General features: G+C 40.8%; 1 protein-coding gene across 1 annotated transcript in view; it reads left to right on the top strand.

Annotated features, from left to right (window-relative positions):
• Positions 1-16400, top strand: part of LOC143283332 (cytochrome P450 4F12-like) — a 33708-nt gene extending 17308 nt beyond the window's left edge. The window contains exons 4-12 of the mRNA XM_076589532.1: positions 440-609; positions 1272-1396; positions 2753-2815; positions 3878-4001; positions 5250-5379; positions 6712-6841; positions 11050-11328; positions 13653-13718; positions 14304-16400. Of these exons, the coding sequence (XP_076445647.1) occupies positions 440-609; positions 1272-1396; positions 2753-2815; positions 3878-4001; positions 5250-5379; positions 6712-6841; positions 11050-11328; positions 13653-13718; positions 14304-14415 (1199 nt within the window). The 3' untranslated portion in view covers positions 14416-16400. The remainder of the gene's footprint in view (positions 1-439; positions 610-1271; positions 1397-2752; positions 2816-3877; positions 4002-5249; positions 5380-6711; positions 6842-11049; positions 11329-13652; positions 13719-14303) is intronic.
• The last annotated feature ends 1137 nt before the right edge of the window (positions 16401-17537 follow it).

The raw sequence follows: 17537 nt of genomic DNA, 5'->3' as shown, positions 1-17537 counted from the left end.
TGACACGAAGCCAGCTGCAGTGGTCAGGACATGTCGTCAGCATGGGAGACAGCAGAATCCACAAACACTTGCTGCACGGCCAGCTGAAGGATGGAAATCGCGACCAAGGACGACCCATCAAAAGGTACAAAGACAACATGACACCAGTCTCTCAACCTGGGAAGTGACAGCCAAAGACCGCGACCAGTGGTGACAAGTTTGCTCAAAGGGTTTGAACACCATTAAGAGAAACAGGCACTGTGTGTGGACGATTTTGTGCATCCAATATGTCATTCTCACTTGAGGACGCACTCCAGCAAAAGACGAAGATAAACTCTGCCTCGTCTGCTCATTCGTCGCGCTGACGAGAGACTGGAAGAAGTAATATGCCCGTCTTATTTAGGAATTTCTCCCTACCCCCTCTTTCTCTCTCATCATCATCCTATCCTGACTCATGCAGGTCCCAAGCCGTGGGCCTACGACTGCATCAAATCCTGGCTAGGAGAAAGTCTGCTGACCGCCAGAGGGCTCCGATGGCAGCGATCCCGACGTCTCCTCACCCCAGCTTTCCACTTCAACATCCTCAAGCCCTACAACACCATCAGTAACCGGGCCTGCGACCTGCTGCTGGTGAGTGGTGGTGGTGGTGGTGGTGGGTTTGCTGGAGGTTAGAGCACTCAGTAGAAGCGAGGCGTCTAAGTTCCAGTCTCGGATTCTGATTAGTTCTTCCTGTCCCATTTCCCTCAGATTCCCCCTCCGAAGAAGGGGGTGTTGTCCCGGTAAGAAGCCTGCAGAGAGATGCATTTTGAACTTCAGAACTTCAAGTAAAAAGATGCTGAACCGAAGTGTGCTAAGTGTATTTACTTCAACCAAAATGACTAAATCTGGCTTTCACACTTTTGTACATACTATGCATGGCAGTTCAAACAACTGATAGACCATGTGACAAAAACTGGGAATGGACTCAGTGTTCGACTTTGGATCATAATGATAGCAGTAAATTTGTAGGGCAAGTTAAGATGGCATGAATCTGTTAATATGAATTATGTTGAATGTGATGTGTGTCACTTGTTGAAATTTATTCAAATTATGAATTTACGCAGATCTTGTTTAATTTTTGTGTGTCATTTTACTTATAAGAATACTATCTATAATGCTTTTTGTGTGTGTTACTCTGTGTGCTGGTAAGCCTTGGAGTCAGTATTTCTATGTACACACTGCTCACTGTGTGTGTGTGTGTGTGTGTGTGCTTGCATGGTTATAGGTTGTCAGATATACTGATGTGCTTTCAGGACAAAGTGGAGAAACATGCTGTGGAGAAGAAGAGCATGGAAATGTTTGGGAACATCAGCCTGTGTACATTTGACGTCATTCTGCAGTGCGCCATGTCTTATAAGGATGACATACAGGCCCAAGGGTGAGTGAAACATTTATATACTTGGGATGCTGGTACAGGTACTGATATGATTTACATGAAAATTGTTCAGATTACTTTTCAATATCGTGTTCTGCTAAATTTACGTAGTTTTGACCGTATATTTGGGAACAATCTAGTTATGAACAGGATATTTAGGTACAAGTTTGTTATTCGTGCAATATTTTTAAATATAAAAATTTCAGTTTGTTTTTGATAATTCCTACCATATGTACATCAGCTAGCTCAAACTAAGGAAAGGCAGTGAAAAAGTACTGTGAAAAGAAATGGCTTGACTCTGAAGTTCAAGACAAGATGGACAAGTCATATAAATTAAATAGTTAAGAGGGGAAAAAAAAAGCCTAAAGGAGTGTCTTGGAGTCGAGTATTGCTCATCTTCTATCTGTGAAATCAACTCTAGAAAAAGAAAAAAAAATGACATGCACGAAATTGCTAGAAATGGGTAACCACCTTTCATATATAAGACAAGCCCCACCACACAGGCACTGCTTAAATATCAAGTAGAGTGGAGGGAAAATTGGTAAAAAAAATATAAAGCAGTTGAAGTACAGATAAGAAAACAAACAGTGAAATCTTTTAATCATCGAATGAAAAAAATAGGGAAAAAAACAAACAAACAAAAAAACAAACAAACAAAAAAACAAAAACAAAAAAAAACAACCCGGAAAGGGACCTTCCAACAGAAAAAATGTGGGCCTCATTTATGTTGCAAGTGATTAATTGCATGAAGGGTTATATACTAGCACTCAAAATGCTATTCTCCACCTATAGGTTTCCATTACAACAGGTTAAAAATTGTTGGCCTTTGGGGTTTTAAAAGTTGTTAAGATTTTTTAATTCTTATTAAAAACCTATACGAATCATGTAATGATAGAGCTGGTTACAGGAAAAACAAACACACACAAAAAGAAAGAAACCAAAACGAAACAACGGTTATTTCATTATAAGCATAAAATACTGGTAACAAACAATAAAAATAACAGTATATTTTGCAGTACCGTTTTCTGCATATAATGTCTAAATAAGACTTATCCCTTGAAAAAGAAATGACATGAGCAGAAAAATATATGTGTGGTATTTTCAAAGTCATTAAATAGAGGAAACATACCTGACAGGAGACAAAAGGATCTCCGACATCGCGTGACGAAGTATATCAGGCATCAGCAAGAGATTAGTTTATACTGTAAATATTTTCTTTTGATCAAACATTTAGCAGAGTCCGGAAACGTGCTCTTTTCTTTCTCTGCCCCTATGTGTTTGAGTAAGTATGTGTGAACACTATGAAAGTGTCGTTTGTCACGTGCGTTGTCACCAAAAGACACTTGTTTCACTGCGCAGAGAGTCCCATCCTTACCTTCAGGCTGTCGCTGAGCTGGGTCAACTAGCAGAAAAGAAGAACAGGTAATGAGAGAGAGAGAGAGAGACAGACAGACAGACAGACACAGACAGAGAGAGAAAGTGTGTGTGTGTGTGTGTGTGTGTGTGTGTGTGTGTGTGTGTGTGAGGGGATTCTTTATCTTCGAGGATTCGAGGATGATAGATAAGCACTGATGTGCTTTTTTTCATCCAGTCCCCGCCCTGAAGAGGGCCTACACTACACAGTACTGAATAAAGTCGTATGCATGGTGATAATAAGATACGTAGGGGAAAAATAACAATGAAAACACACACACACACACACACACACACACACACACACACACACACACACACACACACACACACACGTGTACATGTATATAATAGTGTATGTTATCAAATACTATGCTACTACAGATGTGAATACATATATACTTACAGAGATACACATGGCAATAGTGGGAGGAGATAATGCTCTTTAAGAAAGGGAAGCATAATTCCATAGGTATTGGGAGGGGTGTTGGGGGTCGGGGGGTGGTGGGGGAGGTGGTGGGGGAGAGGTGGGGGGGAGAGTGAGGGGGGTTCTCAGTCAACTAAACAGAAGTGACGAACAGTATCAATCAGATGAGTAATACATAACACAATATGGCATAAGGTGGGAAAGGAGAGAGAGAGAGAGAGAGAGAGAGAGAGAGAGAGAGAGAGAGAGAGAGAGAGAGAGAAGGTGGTAATGAAATACGGGAGAAAGAGCATTTCATAATCTGTCAATAAGGTAATGCTCAGTTTTTTGATTAAGTAGAATATCTGTGACGTCATTTGTAATAATAGATGAAAACAAATTTTGTTTGGACCTTTTGAAAAACATTTATTTTCATAGTGTAAGCGTATTTGTGGATTTTCATTCAAAAAGTTGCTTTTTTTTTAATCATCAAAAAGTTCTCAAAACACGAGCATACATCTCCATCTTTTTTCTCTTATTTTATTTGTTTTAAATTTTTTTATAGTTTCACTTGTAATGATTTGGAACAAGGTGTGAAGTTGTTTGTGAACCTGGTAAACAGAACAGTGATAAAGAGTATAACCATGTGAATGTGGTGCTGACAGAAACCCACTGATGCACTGGGGCTGGTTGTATGCACAAACAGCCGATGGCAAAAAGAACCGCGAGCTGTGTGACTTTGTGCACGGCATTGCTGAACGGATCATCGCGGCAAGGCAACAGACCCTTGTGAGTGTCTTAACTTCCGCAGTCCGGTATGCAATGGCTTGGGTGGCTATATTGCGTGGATGTTCTGCATTGAAAGAGTTTCACCTCTTCTACCGTTTCAAATACATGGTTATGGAAGGGTGTCTCTTCCCTCCATTATCTCTATTTATCGTGAGTCTGAGTGTGTATGTATGAGTGCCTGAAATCTGATTGAATGACACAGGAAACGAATGTTGAACGCCCAGTGGCAGCCGTCAGTCAGGTCTACCTAGGTAGGCAACCCGTCATGCGAATGACCCTTTGTTTGTAAAGCGCTTAGAGCTTGGTCTCCGACCGAGGATAGGCTCTATGTAAGTATCCATATCATATTTCTTGTTATTGTTTGATGCTTGTGCTGCCTGTGTCTGTCTCATTCAGTCTTTGTCATCCCTTAAAAAAAATGTATTGGAGTTCGGATAGAGTGGGAACATTCGTCAAATTTTAGTTTTTGCTTTGTGCTGTTCCATCTTTAACAGTGTCGCTGGTATTACCCTTACGTAGCTCAACCAGAGTCCCTTGTGCAAAGCCATGCACATGCTCGTTTTGACACTGTTCCAGCAGCGTCGGCCCACAAGGTTCTATTAATGTCAGGTTCCAACAAAGTCATTCACCAGAGGACACCCCGTATTAGTGTGGAGTGACTTTGGTGCTGTTCAGTGGTGCATGTTTTGTATCCACATATACAGGTCGTCTCCACCCTCTCCCACAACCCGAATCTACCAGTGACAAAGCTATGACAGTGACGTCACCTCAGGCATGGAAGTTGAGGGGGAATTGAAATTGACGTCACGTGTGAGCAGGGTATTAGAAGTCACTGGACTGTACTTTGATTCCTTTCATGATTTATCCCAACATCAACCAGGTCTGAAAGATCCACACGTCAGCTGTGTTGGTCAGGATATTGGAGCAACACTCCTTAAAACTGAAGTTGATCTTTTATTTCTACACAGTTGAAAGACCAAGAAACGTATCTGAAATGGATAGTACGATAGAATGCAATGCATTGTAATCCAGTGTAATGTAACAATGCTCTGTAGTATAACACAACACAGTTTGATGTGATACAAGGTGAAACGATACAGTATATTGTATCATTATACAGTGCAATTGAACGCACGACATCAAAATGCAGCACATCACAATACAATGTAACAACACTGTGCTACACAATAAAAGACAATGCAACACAAGAGTTGATCAATACCACTGGTAATGTTATCGGTGAACCAGGAACAAGAAGGACCCCCTAAGAAGCGTTACCCGGACTTCCTGGACATTCTCCTGACTGCCAAAGACGAAAATGGAAAAGGACTCACTCCAGCTGAAATTCGTGATGAGGTGGACACTTTTATGTTTGCAGGTGAGTGTACGAATTTTATGTTTTGACTATTTGTGACTATTTAAACATACAAATATGGACAGACTATTATATTATTTGTTCTATTCCGAAGATGACTTCTGTATAGCTGGACAGACAAGCAATTAAAAAGTTGATAGCATTACGTAATAGGTACATCATGACCACGTACCTAATATTTCTCTTGCTGAGATGACAAACTTCGTCTCATTCTGATAACTGTAACTTTCGAATAAAGATCACTACAAGATAATAGAAATTAATGACTAATCTCGATTAATCATAAAATTTATGCAAAAAAAAGAACACTGTCAGAATTGATGAACATTAGCTGCAAGTGACAGTTCCATGGTTGTTTCTGAATGTTTATTTCCTTAACACCATCTGTTTATATCAATCACCAAAGAATTTTTTTTAAACACATATGTTATATCTGAATATTTGTTGCAGCCTGTGTCATGATGCTGATTTGGAACAGAACTGTTTGTCACAGTTCTTACACATGTAATAGAATGTGCACGTGGAAACATTTCTGGTGCTAAACATGTCATCACCATGGTCATTACCGGTGTCTCTTTTTTTTCTTCTTCTTTCTCTCATCCTCTTTTTCTCATCATCTCTTGTTGTTGTCATCGTCGTAATTTGTATTTGTATTGCTTTTTATCACAACAGATTTCTCTGATGTAAAATTCGGGCTGCTGTCCTCAGGGAGAGCGCGTCGCTACACTACAGCGCCACCTTTTTTTTCTTTTCTTTTTTTCCCTGCGTGCAGTTTTATTTGTTTTTTCCTATCAAAGTGGATTTTCTACATAATTTTGCCAGGAACAACTCCTTTGTTGACGAGGGTTATTTACGTGCGCTAAGTGCATGCTGCACACGGGATCTCGGTTTATCGTCTCATCTGAATGACTAGCGTCCAGACCACCACTCAAGGTCTAATGGAGGGGGAGAAAATATCGGCGGCTGAGACGTGATTCGAACCAGCGCGCTCAGATTCTCTCGCTTCCTAGGCGGACGCGTTACCTCTAGGCCATCACTTCACACTATCACCAATTGTCACTATCATTATCATTGTTATGTTGTTATTTTTGTAATCGTCTCAATAAGTTTACAGTGTGTATACTGTAAGGTCGTGATACAACAGCCACTGCAGTAATGTCGGCGATGTGTTCTGTTCAGGTCACAACACAACAGCCGGTGCTGAGTCGTGGATACTGTAATCACTGTGTGAATACAATACAGTGTCATCATCATCATCATCATCATCATCATCGTCATCATCATCATCATCATCACCATAGACCTACAATGATGTCGGCGATGTGTACTGTACAGGTCAGGACACAACAGCCAGTGCCTTGTCGTGGACGCTGCACTCATTGAGTGAACACCCGGACATCCAGAACAAAGTGCAGCAAGAGGTGGACAAGGTTCTGCAGGGACGGGACTCTGATGACATTGAATGGTCAGCTTCTGTCTTGAATAGTCAGCTTCTGTCTGTGTTTTCTGTCTGTGTGTGTGTCTGACATTGAATGGTCAGCTTCTGACTTGAATAGTCAGCTTCTGTCTGTGTTTTCTGTCTGTGTGTGTCTGACATTGAATCGTCTGGTTCTGTCTGTGTTTTCTGTCTGTGTGGGTGTCTGACATTGAATGTTCAGCTTCTGCGTGTGTGTGTGTGTGTGTGTGTGTGTGTGTGTGTGTGTTTTCTGTCTCTGTGTGTGTCTGATATTGAATGGTCAGTCCTGTCTGTGTTTTTTGTCTCTGTAAGTGTCTGACATTGAATGGTCAGCTTCTGTCTGTGTTTTCTGTCTGTGTGTCTGACATGGAATAGTCAGCTTCTGTCTGTTTTCTGTCTGTGTGTGTATCTGACATTGAATAGTCAGCTTCTGTCTGTGTTTTCTGTGTGTGTGTGTGTGTGTGTGTGTGTGTGTGTGACATTGAATAGTCAGCTTCTGTCTGTGTTTTCTGTGTGTGTGTGTGTGTGTGTGTGTGTGTGTGTGTGTGTGTGTGACATTGAATAGTCAGCTTCTGTCTGTGTTTTCTGTGTGTGTGTGTCTGACATTGAATGGTCAGCTTCTGTCTGTGTTTTCTGTGTGTGTGTGTCTGACATTGAATGGTCAGCTTGTGTGTGTGTGTGTGTGTGTGTGTGTGTGTGTGTGTGTGACATTGAATGGTCAGGTTATGTCTGTGTTTTCTGTCTGTGTGTGTCTGACACTGAGTGGTCAGCTTCTGTCTCTGTTTTCCGTGTGTGTGTGTGTCTGACATTGAATGGTCAACTTCTGTCTGTGTTTTCTCTCTCTCTCTCTCTCTCTCTCTCTCTCTCTCTCTCTTTGTGTGTGTGTGTGTGTGTGTGTGTGTGTGTGTGTGTGTGTGTGTGTGTGTGTGTGTGTGTGTGTGAGTGTGTGTGTGTGTGTGTGACATTGAATGGTCAGCATCTGTCTGTGTTTTCTGTCTGTGTGTGTGTGTGTCTCACATTGAATGGTCAGCTTCTGTCTGTGTTTTCTGTCTGTGTGTCTGACATTGGATAGTAAGTATCTGTCTGTGTTTTCTGTCTGTGTGTGACATTGGATAGTAAGTATCTGTCTGTGTTTTCTGTCTGTGGGTGTGTGTCTCACATTGAATGGTCAGCTTCTGTGTGTATTTTCTCTGTGTGTGTGTGTGTGTGTGTGTGTGTGTGTGTGTGTGTGTGTGTGTGTGTGTGTGTGTGTGTCTGACATTGAATGGTTAGCTTCTGTCTGTGTTTTCTGTCTGTATGTCTGACATTGAATGGTCATCTTCTCTGTGTGTTTTCTGTCTGTGTGTGTCTGACATTGAATGGTCAGCTTCTGTGTGTGTGTGTGTGTGTGTGTGTATGTGTGTGTGTGTGTGTGTGTGTGTGTGTGTGTGTGTGTGTGTGTGTGTGTGTGTGTGTGTGTGTGATATTGAATGGTCAGTCCTGTCTGTGTTCTAGGTTTCTGTGAGTGTCTGACATTGAATGGTCAGCTTCTGACTTTATTATGTGTATATGTATGCCTGACATTAAATGGTCAGCTTAGATTTTGTCTTTGTTTTCTTTGTTTGTGTGTGTCTGACATTGAATGGTCAGCTTCTCTGTGTGTTTTCTGTCTCTGTGCGCATGTCTTGTGTTCAGGTTGGCTTCATTATGTTATGAGACGTACGTATTGTGTTAGAACTCACTCACGCGCTCAGCCTGTCAAACGAAAATGTACAAGGTCTACGAGTTCCCCCCTCCACCTCCCCAAGCCCCCCACCCACCGGCCCCCTTTTCTTTTATACGAAATGCATTTAGTAGAAAATCTCCATTTCATACACACACACACACACACACACACACACACACACACACACACACACACACTTGATTACATAACTTTTCTAGCAAATGAAAGAAACCAAGTAAACAAAATACATAATCGGCTTCGATAATTTCTGCCCCACCTCCCCACCACCTCCTCCGCCCCCATTACCCCCATACAGCACTATTTCCGACTGCCGTGCTCCTGAAAAGGAAAGAACACATCTCTTTCATTGTGTTTTGATTGCTCCTGATCAATTCTTAACATTTCATCCTGTCACCTTGACATTACAACAGTGAACCACCTGGTCACCTCATTATTTCCTTTCAACAAAATACAAGTTCAGGTGGGAACTTCTTCTTTCTCCTTCTTCTTCTTCGTTCGTGGGCTGCAACTACCACGTTTACTCACATGTATACGTGTGGACTTTTATGTGTATGACCGTTTTAACCCCGCCATGTAGGCGGCAATACTCCGTTTTCGGGGGTGTGCATGCTGGGTATGTTTTTGTTTCCATAACCCACCAAACGCTGACATGGATCACAGAATCTTTAACGTTCGTATTTGATCTTCTGCTTGCGTATTCACATGAAGGGGGTTCAGGCACAAACAGGTCTGTACTTATGTTGACCTGGGAGATCGGAAAAGTCTCCATCCTTTACCCACCAGGCGCCGTTACCGAGATTCGAACCCGGGACCTTCAGATTGAAAGTCTAATGCTTTAACCACTCGGCTATTGCGCCCGTCATCAGGTGCGAACGATACCTGTACCAGCCTCTGCCTTTTCCCAGTGTCTCACAGTTTCTCCCCACAATCACCAATATTGTCAACTCACCCCTTCTTACTGGACGTTTCCATCCACTTTCAAAACTGCAATCGTCCGGCCTCTTCTGAAGAAATCCAACCTTGATGCAAATATTTTGAAAAATTATCGACCAGTTTCTAACCTTCCTTTCCTGTCCAAACTCCTTGAAAAATTTGTGCTTAAGCAGCTCAGCAACCACCTTTGTTTCAACAATCTCCTTCATCCTTTTCAATCTGCATATTGTACTGACCACAGCACCGAAACTCTAAATAAGTTATAATTGAACGCAGACAAAACCGAAGCTATGATCATAGGAACTAAACAAAAACTCTCTTCCATTACAGCTGACACAATCAAACTTGGCAGTACATCCATCCCTCTTTCCAGCTCAGTCAGGAACCTCGGCGTTATCCTTGACAACACACTGTCCATGCAAAAATTTATCAGTCAGACATGTCAATCCTGCTACTGTCAATTGCGACGCATCAGTTTCATTCGGAAATATCTGCCCACCGACGCAACATCTAGACTTGTCGTTTCTCTCATTCTCTCTCACCTTTACTACTGTAACTCTCTATTGTCTGGTGTGCCTGCTTCATCCATTCAGTCCCTTCAGCGCATACAAAACTCTGCTGCCCGAGTCGTCCTCAGAAAGAAAAGATCTGAGCACATCACTCCTATTGGCTCCCTGTCTCACACAGAATAAAGTATAAGATCAGCACTCTGTGTTATAAATGCATTCACAGATCTGCCCCTTCCTGTCTTTGTGGCTGCCTTCCCCTCTACACTCCATCTCGCTCTCTGCGATCGGCGTCGAATCCACTCTGTTTACGCATACCCAGATTCAAACACTCCACTGTTGGACGCCATTCTTTCTCTGTCTCTGGACCTTGTGTTTGGAATGAACTTCCTTTTTCGCTTCGTTAGGTCTCCGCACTCAGCTCTTTCAAGTCTGGCCTTAAAACCCACCTCTTCACAACATAGCCTCCCTCCTCTACCTCTTCCTTGTCTTCATTTTCTTCAGTTTTAGAGTTATGCACGCGTGTGAATGACTGGTGTGAAAATGCTTAGATTTGTCTCTGCACAAAATTCAACGCTATATAAATACTATCATTATCATGATTATTATTATTATGATACATACATTTATGTAATTTTTTGGCACTTGTGCCTCGTCTCTGAAAGGTTACGAAATTTTCTTGGCTCATAATTGAATGGTAACCTTCCACATTCAACTGACTAGCTTCAAAATTGAATATGTTCATATTCCTTTCAACAAATCAAGCGTGAGAGCAAGCACTTGATCAGTGAGGTCACACATACATGTGTGTGTGTGTGTGTGTGTGTGTGTGTGTGTGTGTGTGTGTGTGTGTGTGTGTGTGTGTGTGTGTGTGTGTGTGTGTGTGTGTGTGTGTAGATCAAGTGCAAGGACAAGTGAATCGAGCACAGTGACGTAGCCTATATATATATATATATATGTGTGTGTGTGTGTGTGTGTGTTGTATTTTGTTTTTGTTTTTTTGAAAACTGATTTCTCATAGCCTATAGTGCCTGTCTCTCACATGTGTTTAGGGACGATCTCTCACAACTGAAGTACCTGACGATGGTGATCAAAGAAGGGATGCGTCTCCACTGTCCAGTGCCAAACCTGGCCCGCCTCCTGACTGAACCCCTAACTGTGGAGGGTGTGACGCTGCCGGAAGGCACTGTGTGTACCATGAACATCTATAACCTGCATCACAACCCTACTGTCTGGCCCGACCCTTACGTCTTCAACCCTGACCGCTTCCATCCAGACAATATGAAGGGACGGGACAGCTATGCCTTTTTGCCCTTTTCTGCTGGACCCAGGTGAGAGGGTGGGAAGGGAAACAGTTGGGCATGTAGCGTCTGGTGAACAGGGAAAAGGGGAGGTTAAGAAGTGTGAGGAGGGAGGAGCTGAGGGGAGACTGACTGGGATGAGGTGAAGGGTAAGATGTGAGGGTGTGGTCCACCACCTTCCTTGCTCAGCTTCTGTGTGGGACCCACCATCATCACGGGGAATCTCATACTATAGGTCCGACCCCTCCTGCGCTGGGCACATGTTGTACGCGTCAAATCAGATATGATGGATCTTGTAAAACAGAAAAAAAAATGTAGAGACCCACAGTCTCCCCAGAGTGCAGTGTTTTTAGGGTTTTTGTTGTTGTTGTTGTTTTGTTTTGTTTTTTAAAGTACATCAGCAATCCGGTCCATCGTCCGAACATCTGGTCCCTCCCTAGAACTCATGAACATGCAGTGGCACTCAGAGAGGTCAGATCGTGCTGCAGGTTGTTCTCCCTGGGACCTTTTCCGATGCAAAATTATCTCGTGAATCCCTCATTTCAGCCCTTGGCCATTTCTCCTTTAACCCTCTGTGTCTTAAGGTGTTCTTTGTTGTGGTTCATGCTTCCAGCAGGTAATCGAAATTCACAGCGTCTGTGGCCTCTAAGTGATATAACATATGAACAATTCGGCTCAGCTTCTCTGGTATTCCTCACAGATTATCCTGGCTACAGAGCCAGCATCCTGGCGACGCTTCTTTAATAATCCTGGAAAGCCTCCCAGCACTGTCCTGTGCAGAGAGATATTTGAGGGTGAAATGCTCCTGTCGTTCATAAAAACTAAACGTAATTTTGACCTCCTAGAATGAATTTTACTGCAAGATTCCACGAGTGTCTCAAAAATATAAATATTTCAGAAAAAGAAAAATACATTCCCAAGAAGATGAATCATTATTGATTAAAAATACAAGTTTTGTTTGAAACTAATGGCAGGGACAATAGGTAAGCGGAAAAAAAAAGTTTCCCTGTGCTTGCTTGGATAATACTCTTTTATTCTGTCTTTCTTTCTCTTTTTGTATTTGTAGCCGAGCACTCAGCTGGTCACAATGACCGCTACAGTTCAACTCACGGCACATGTCGTGAAGCGGATGACAGTTTTACTGCAATGACGGTGTCCAACCATTGACCTGTTGATGTAGTTCGTGTGGCGCGACGCCATTCAAAATTTGATCGAAAGCCCAGTGCTGGCCTGTCAGTTTCCCAGGTGCTGTTCTCGAGAACACATCGATTGTGTCGCACACAATGTCAGCTGTCTAGCATTCTACTGCACCTACTTCTTTACTTCTTCTTCTTCTTTTAACCCTTTCACCGCCAAGCTCGCATTTATGCACAGGCGTGGTAGAGGACCCATGTCACTGAAAGGTGACTATTCATTGGTCTGTTATCCATGAACCTACTGCTGTTCATGTTCGGTGTTTGGACAGACCATATTTTCTATACATCGCAGAGGGAATTCCCAGATATTCTTAGCCACTGTCTTTTCTGTAACAAGAGCAAACCCTTTGTGACTGGCCTCTATATGCTCCTGGCCTGTGTGAGGAGCTCTCTGTCCTTTCACTTTCTATCCTGTCAATTCACTAATCTTTAAATCCCCTTTATATACCACCCCAGTTCACTGTCGTTGACACAATTGGCATCGCCGACAGGATTGATCCAATATTCTTTTAATGTTTTAATTCTTTAATTCTTTTATCCAAACTGAAATTAAACCACAGCATAAATAACCCCCACTTTGCACTCAAGACTGTCGTAGCTTGGCGCTGCGAGCAGGATCGTACAGGGACAAGAGGTTGTATTGATAGTCAAATTAAATCACAGCATAAATAATCCCCCCTTTCCACTCAAGACTGTTTCATATGTATCTGTTATAAATGTCTGGGCCCGATAATTGTCAGATATGTTGAAGGTCACTGGTTAGCTGCACTATGCCTGAAAAGAAACACACACACACACACACACACACACACACACACACACACACACACACACACACACACACACACACACACACACACTATTGATCTTGGAAACGTTGCATTCCTTTTAAGAAAACTGGAAAAACGTGTTGAAAGTATAGCACACTGGACATACCATTGTCATTTAATTATGCCCTCTATCCCATCAGCTACCATCAGAAATCAGGGAAAGGAAAGATCCTTTGAGATTTTTTCTTCCTCTTTTATCTTTCATGATTCTTTCTTTCTATTCTTTTGTTTTTCGTGAGAGTATCTTACTTTTCTATCTGTTCTGCTAAACAGTCCAACAAGTTTCTATTTCTCATGTTCACAAAATAAATGACAAAATCTTCCACAGGAACTGTATCGGTCAGCACTTTGCCATGAATGAACAGACAGTGGTGCTGGCCAGACTTCTCAGAAGGTTAGTATAGACAATTTTGGCACTTTTGTTTTCTGTCTTGCTGTGAACAGAAACGATCTCTTTCCCTGGAACAGATCCTTTCAAATCCAGCCTCGGACCCGTTGGAGTCGTGTGGAATGATATTCTAAGCCCTTTGTGATGTTTATTTATGTCTAAATGTTTCCCAGATGTTTGTGTGTGTGTGTGTGTGTGTGTGTGTGTGTGTGTGTGTGTGTGTGTGTGTGTGTGTGAGCGTGCCAAAAAGGTGTAGGCGCGGCACCTTCCAGAATTGCCAGAGCCAGGTTGACAGTTCAGAAACAAAAGAGACACAAGAATATGAACACTTAGAATAATACGAATAGCTGAGGAAAACAAATGCAGGAATTAACACACACACACACTCGCACACACACACACACACACACACACACACACACACACACACACACACACACGACATTTTCCACATTGAAACAATCAAGGCAATGAAATCAACAGAAAATGAAAAATTCCACATTCACATTCAAACAACCAAGACAATAAAATTAACACAAAATTCCCATTTCCACAATCAAACAATCAAGGCAGTCTGATTGGCTGATCCAGGTTCACATTCAGCCCTGACCCCAGCCTCAAGGTGGAGAAGAAAATGGCTATTGTGATGCGGACAGAGCGCGGAATGAAGATGTTTGCTGCGCCAAGGCAACCCTCCCTTTGAAAGCTTCACCGTTGAAACAGGACAAGAGGACAAACAGTCTTGTGTGCTGGTCTGATGTGAAGTGTTGGATCATCTTTGTAGATCTGAATCATTTTGATGCTGGTTGTGCTAAGTAATCACAATGAAAATTTTTATTATAATATAGATTTGTTTTATTTTTTTTAATGCATTTAACACTCTGAAAATACTTTCTTCATCAAGAATAATGTTATCAGACAATATATGAAATAAAACGTTTCGAGCAGCAACTATTTCAGACATGTATCAGACAATATATAAAATAAAAGGGAATTATACAAATAATGAGGCCAGGAAACGATATGATTAACAAATGGTAAAGGGTGGTCTTATTATTTGTATAATTTCCAGTGGATAAACTACCGAGGCAACCATGTATTTGTTCTGTATTGTCCATGTGTTCTGTGTGGCTTATTCAGGATTAAAGAGGCTATGCCAGTCTTGAATCAAAGCTAATTTGTGTTTGCACATTTCTTCTGTCTTTGCTGCTGTGTGCACATGTCAAATGATCGGTATAAGGACAGGTCCGGCGCTTCCTTTTTTGAGGAAGTGTCTGGGTTTGTTCCAGTGTACCTTTTATTTACCTGTGTGCTGGCTGAATCGGTAGCGCAAGCATCACTGACTTGAAGTTGTGTACCTTGTGTAATGGAGAGAGTTACCACCCTTTACTATTAATAAAATAAAAGGTTTCGAGCAGCAACTATTTCAGACAAACTGAAAGCCAAATCATATACTGGAATTATATCTTTTTCATTCATATCTACATGAAATAATGAGAACATGTATTCAACTCGTTCATAGCGTTGATTTTAGTTTTGATGGTTTGTAGATTACTGCACTGGATCAATGGGCGAGTTAGGTAAAGGGCAAAATTCAAAAGGGAATAAAACTGATAAACTTTTTTTGTTTGTTTGTTTGTTTTAAAATAGAATAGAGACATGATTAAGAAAACATGTTCTGCCACTTTCGTTTTACATCAGTATAAAATGACATTTTAAAAACTCTTGTTTGGTTGTTGTGTTGCTGCTTTTCCAGAGAATATTCACATCAAGTATCTAAAGAATCATTTCCATATACTGCTACTAATGATATGATGATAATGATAATAGTAGTAATAATAATAGTCATATAGCTACTGCTACTACTACTACTAACAATGATAATAATAATAACAATTATAATTGTAATAATAATACTAACAAAAAATACAGCTCAAATTTTCACAGTCTTAAGTTTTAATGTTTGTCCACGCATTCTAGAGTTGCTTTACAGAAGTCTGATTGAAAGTATCAGGACTTTAAGCATTGCGGCTTGCTTTGGAAATCTGATCGTCAAACTAAAGACAAAGTTAGACGTGTTGTGTGTGTGTGTATATATATATATATATATATATATATATATAACACCTGCCCCAACAACAACACGCCATGTACAAATCCGCTCTTTGCAAAAAAAAAAAAAAAAAAAAGCAGACTAATTTTATTAGTTGTTGTTTTTTTAACACGTTTCTCTTTTACTTGACTGATGTCATGGTAGTCAATGAGGAGTTTATGGGTTATTCTTTTTTCTTTCATTTGTGTGTCGTAGAATGCTATATTTTTCTGACCTGATTGGGCTATTTTTACATGAAGATTAGTATGTAAAAAGTAATCATGGATGGGTATTTGGGTTTTCATTATTTCATTTTATTTCACTTGTGTCTTAAATTAAATGTTATATTTTTCTTACATGAATGTTTTCCTTTCACACCTGATGATATATTTACTTAGTAATCAAGAAAGGGTGTAGGGGTTATTCATTTTCTTTATATCTCTTTTCTCAGAAAATGTCGTGATTTTCTTACCGGAATGTTTTGTTCCTTTTCCTGACGATTGGAATGTGCATGGAGACCAGGGAAGGGTGTGCTGGTTGTGATTATTCAGTTGTTTTTACATCATGCATTATCTGTTGATGAACAATTGAGAGGATCTAACGAAAACTCTTTGTTTTAATCGTATGGAGCAGGTAATAAAATATTTTGATCTGAACTGAGTTGATTTGATTCGAGTTGTATACTTCATTCGCAAATTATCATTATTGTCATGCTATGAACAGCTCACTATTTTCATATACCCCGATACTTAAAGATATACTATTTGTAAACATTTATATTTTCATGTTCACACACACACACAGACACATACACCAGAGCTAATTCAAACCCTTTCTGTCGTACGTTCTTTTCCAATGTGTGTGTGGGAGAGAGAGAGAGAGAGGGAGAGAGACACTGACACTGATACTGGCATATCTTATTGTCCTTTCAGCATGAAAATCCTTCACGGATATATATATATATATATATATATATATATATATATATATATATATATATATATATGTCTTGACAAAGGGTTTGGGGAGGAGGGGGTGACGTTTAGTCTGTGCGTTTGCCATTAATGCTTTCCAAATTTTTTAGTGGGCGACCTTACATGTGTGCCTAATTTTGATAGCGCAAAAGTTTTAGTGCGTTCTGCACTGCGTTTCAGTACATATGTTCCGTTCATTTCACAAGCTTATGGCCACAGGAAGAACAATGTGTACTCTTCACAGGTAAGCGTTTCCTTGCACCGATGACCCAAATTGTAACCGCTTGAAGATAACAGACGACTGGGGAAATGTAGATTGTAATGTGACCTGTGTTGAAAGTTGGGTTGTTGTTTGTGTGTGTTTGTGTGTGTGTGTGTGTGTGTGTGTGTGTGTGTGTGTGTGTGTGTGTGTGTGTACCCGTGCGTGCCTGGGTATGCAGTGTGTGTTAGATTGTTTTCTTCAGTTTTCTTCAGTTTAACGTCTATTCACTATAAGTGTTTTTAGACGGAAAGGAGTAAAGTGGTGTATAAAGGAAAGGGAATACATGTGGATATTAGTGTAGAAAAAAAAGTAAGTTGTTATGTATCAGAGGAAAGGTATATTATAAGAAAAAGTCTAATGAGGTTGTGGTGTGTATTGAATGAGTTGTCATGGGAAGGAGAATATGTATATGCATATCAACAAGTATTAACCTACAACAATGTAAATATAAATAACAGTATTAAATATGATACATCAAAGGAGTATACCAACTGGAC

This window comes from Babylonia areolata, chromosome 6 (assembly GCF_041734735.1).
Source record: "Babylonia areolata isolate BAREFJ2019XMU chromosome 6, ASM4173473v1, whole genome shotgun sequence".
Taxonomy (NCBI): Eukaryota; Metazoa; Mollusca; class Gastropoda; order Neogastropoda; family Buccinidae; genus Babylonia; species Babylonia areolata.
This window is presented reverse-complemented; position numbering and strand designations above follow the sequence as displayed.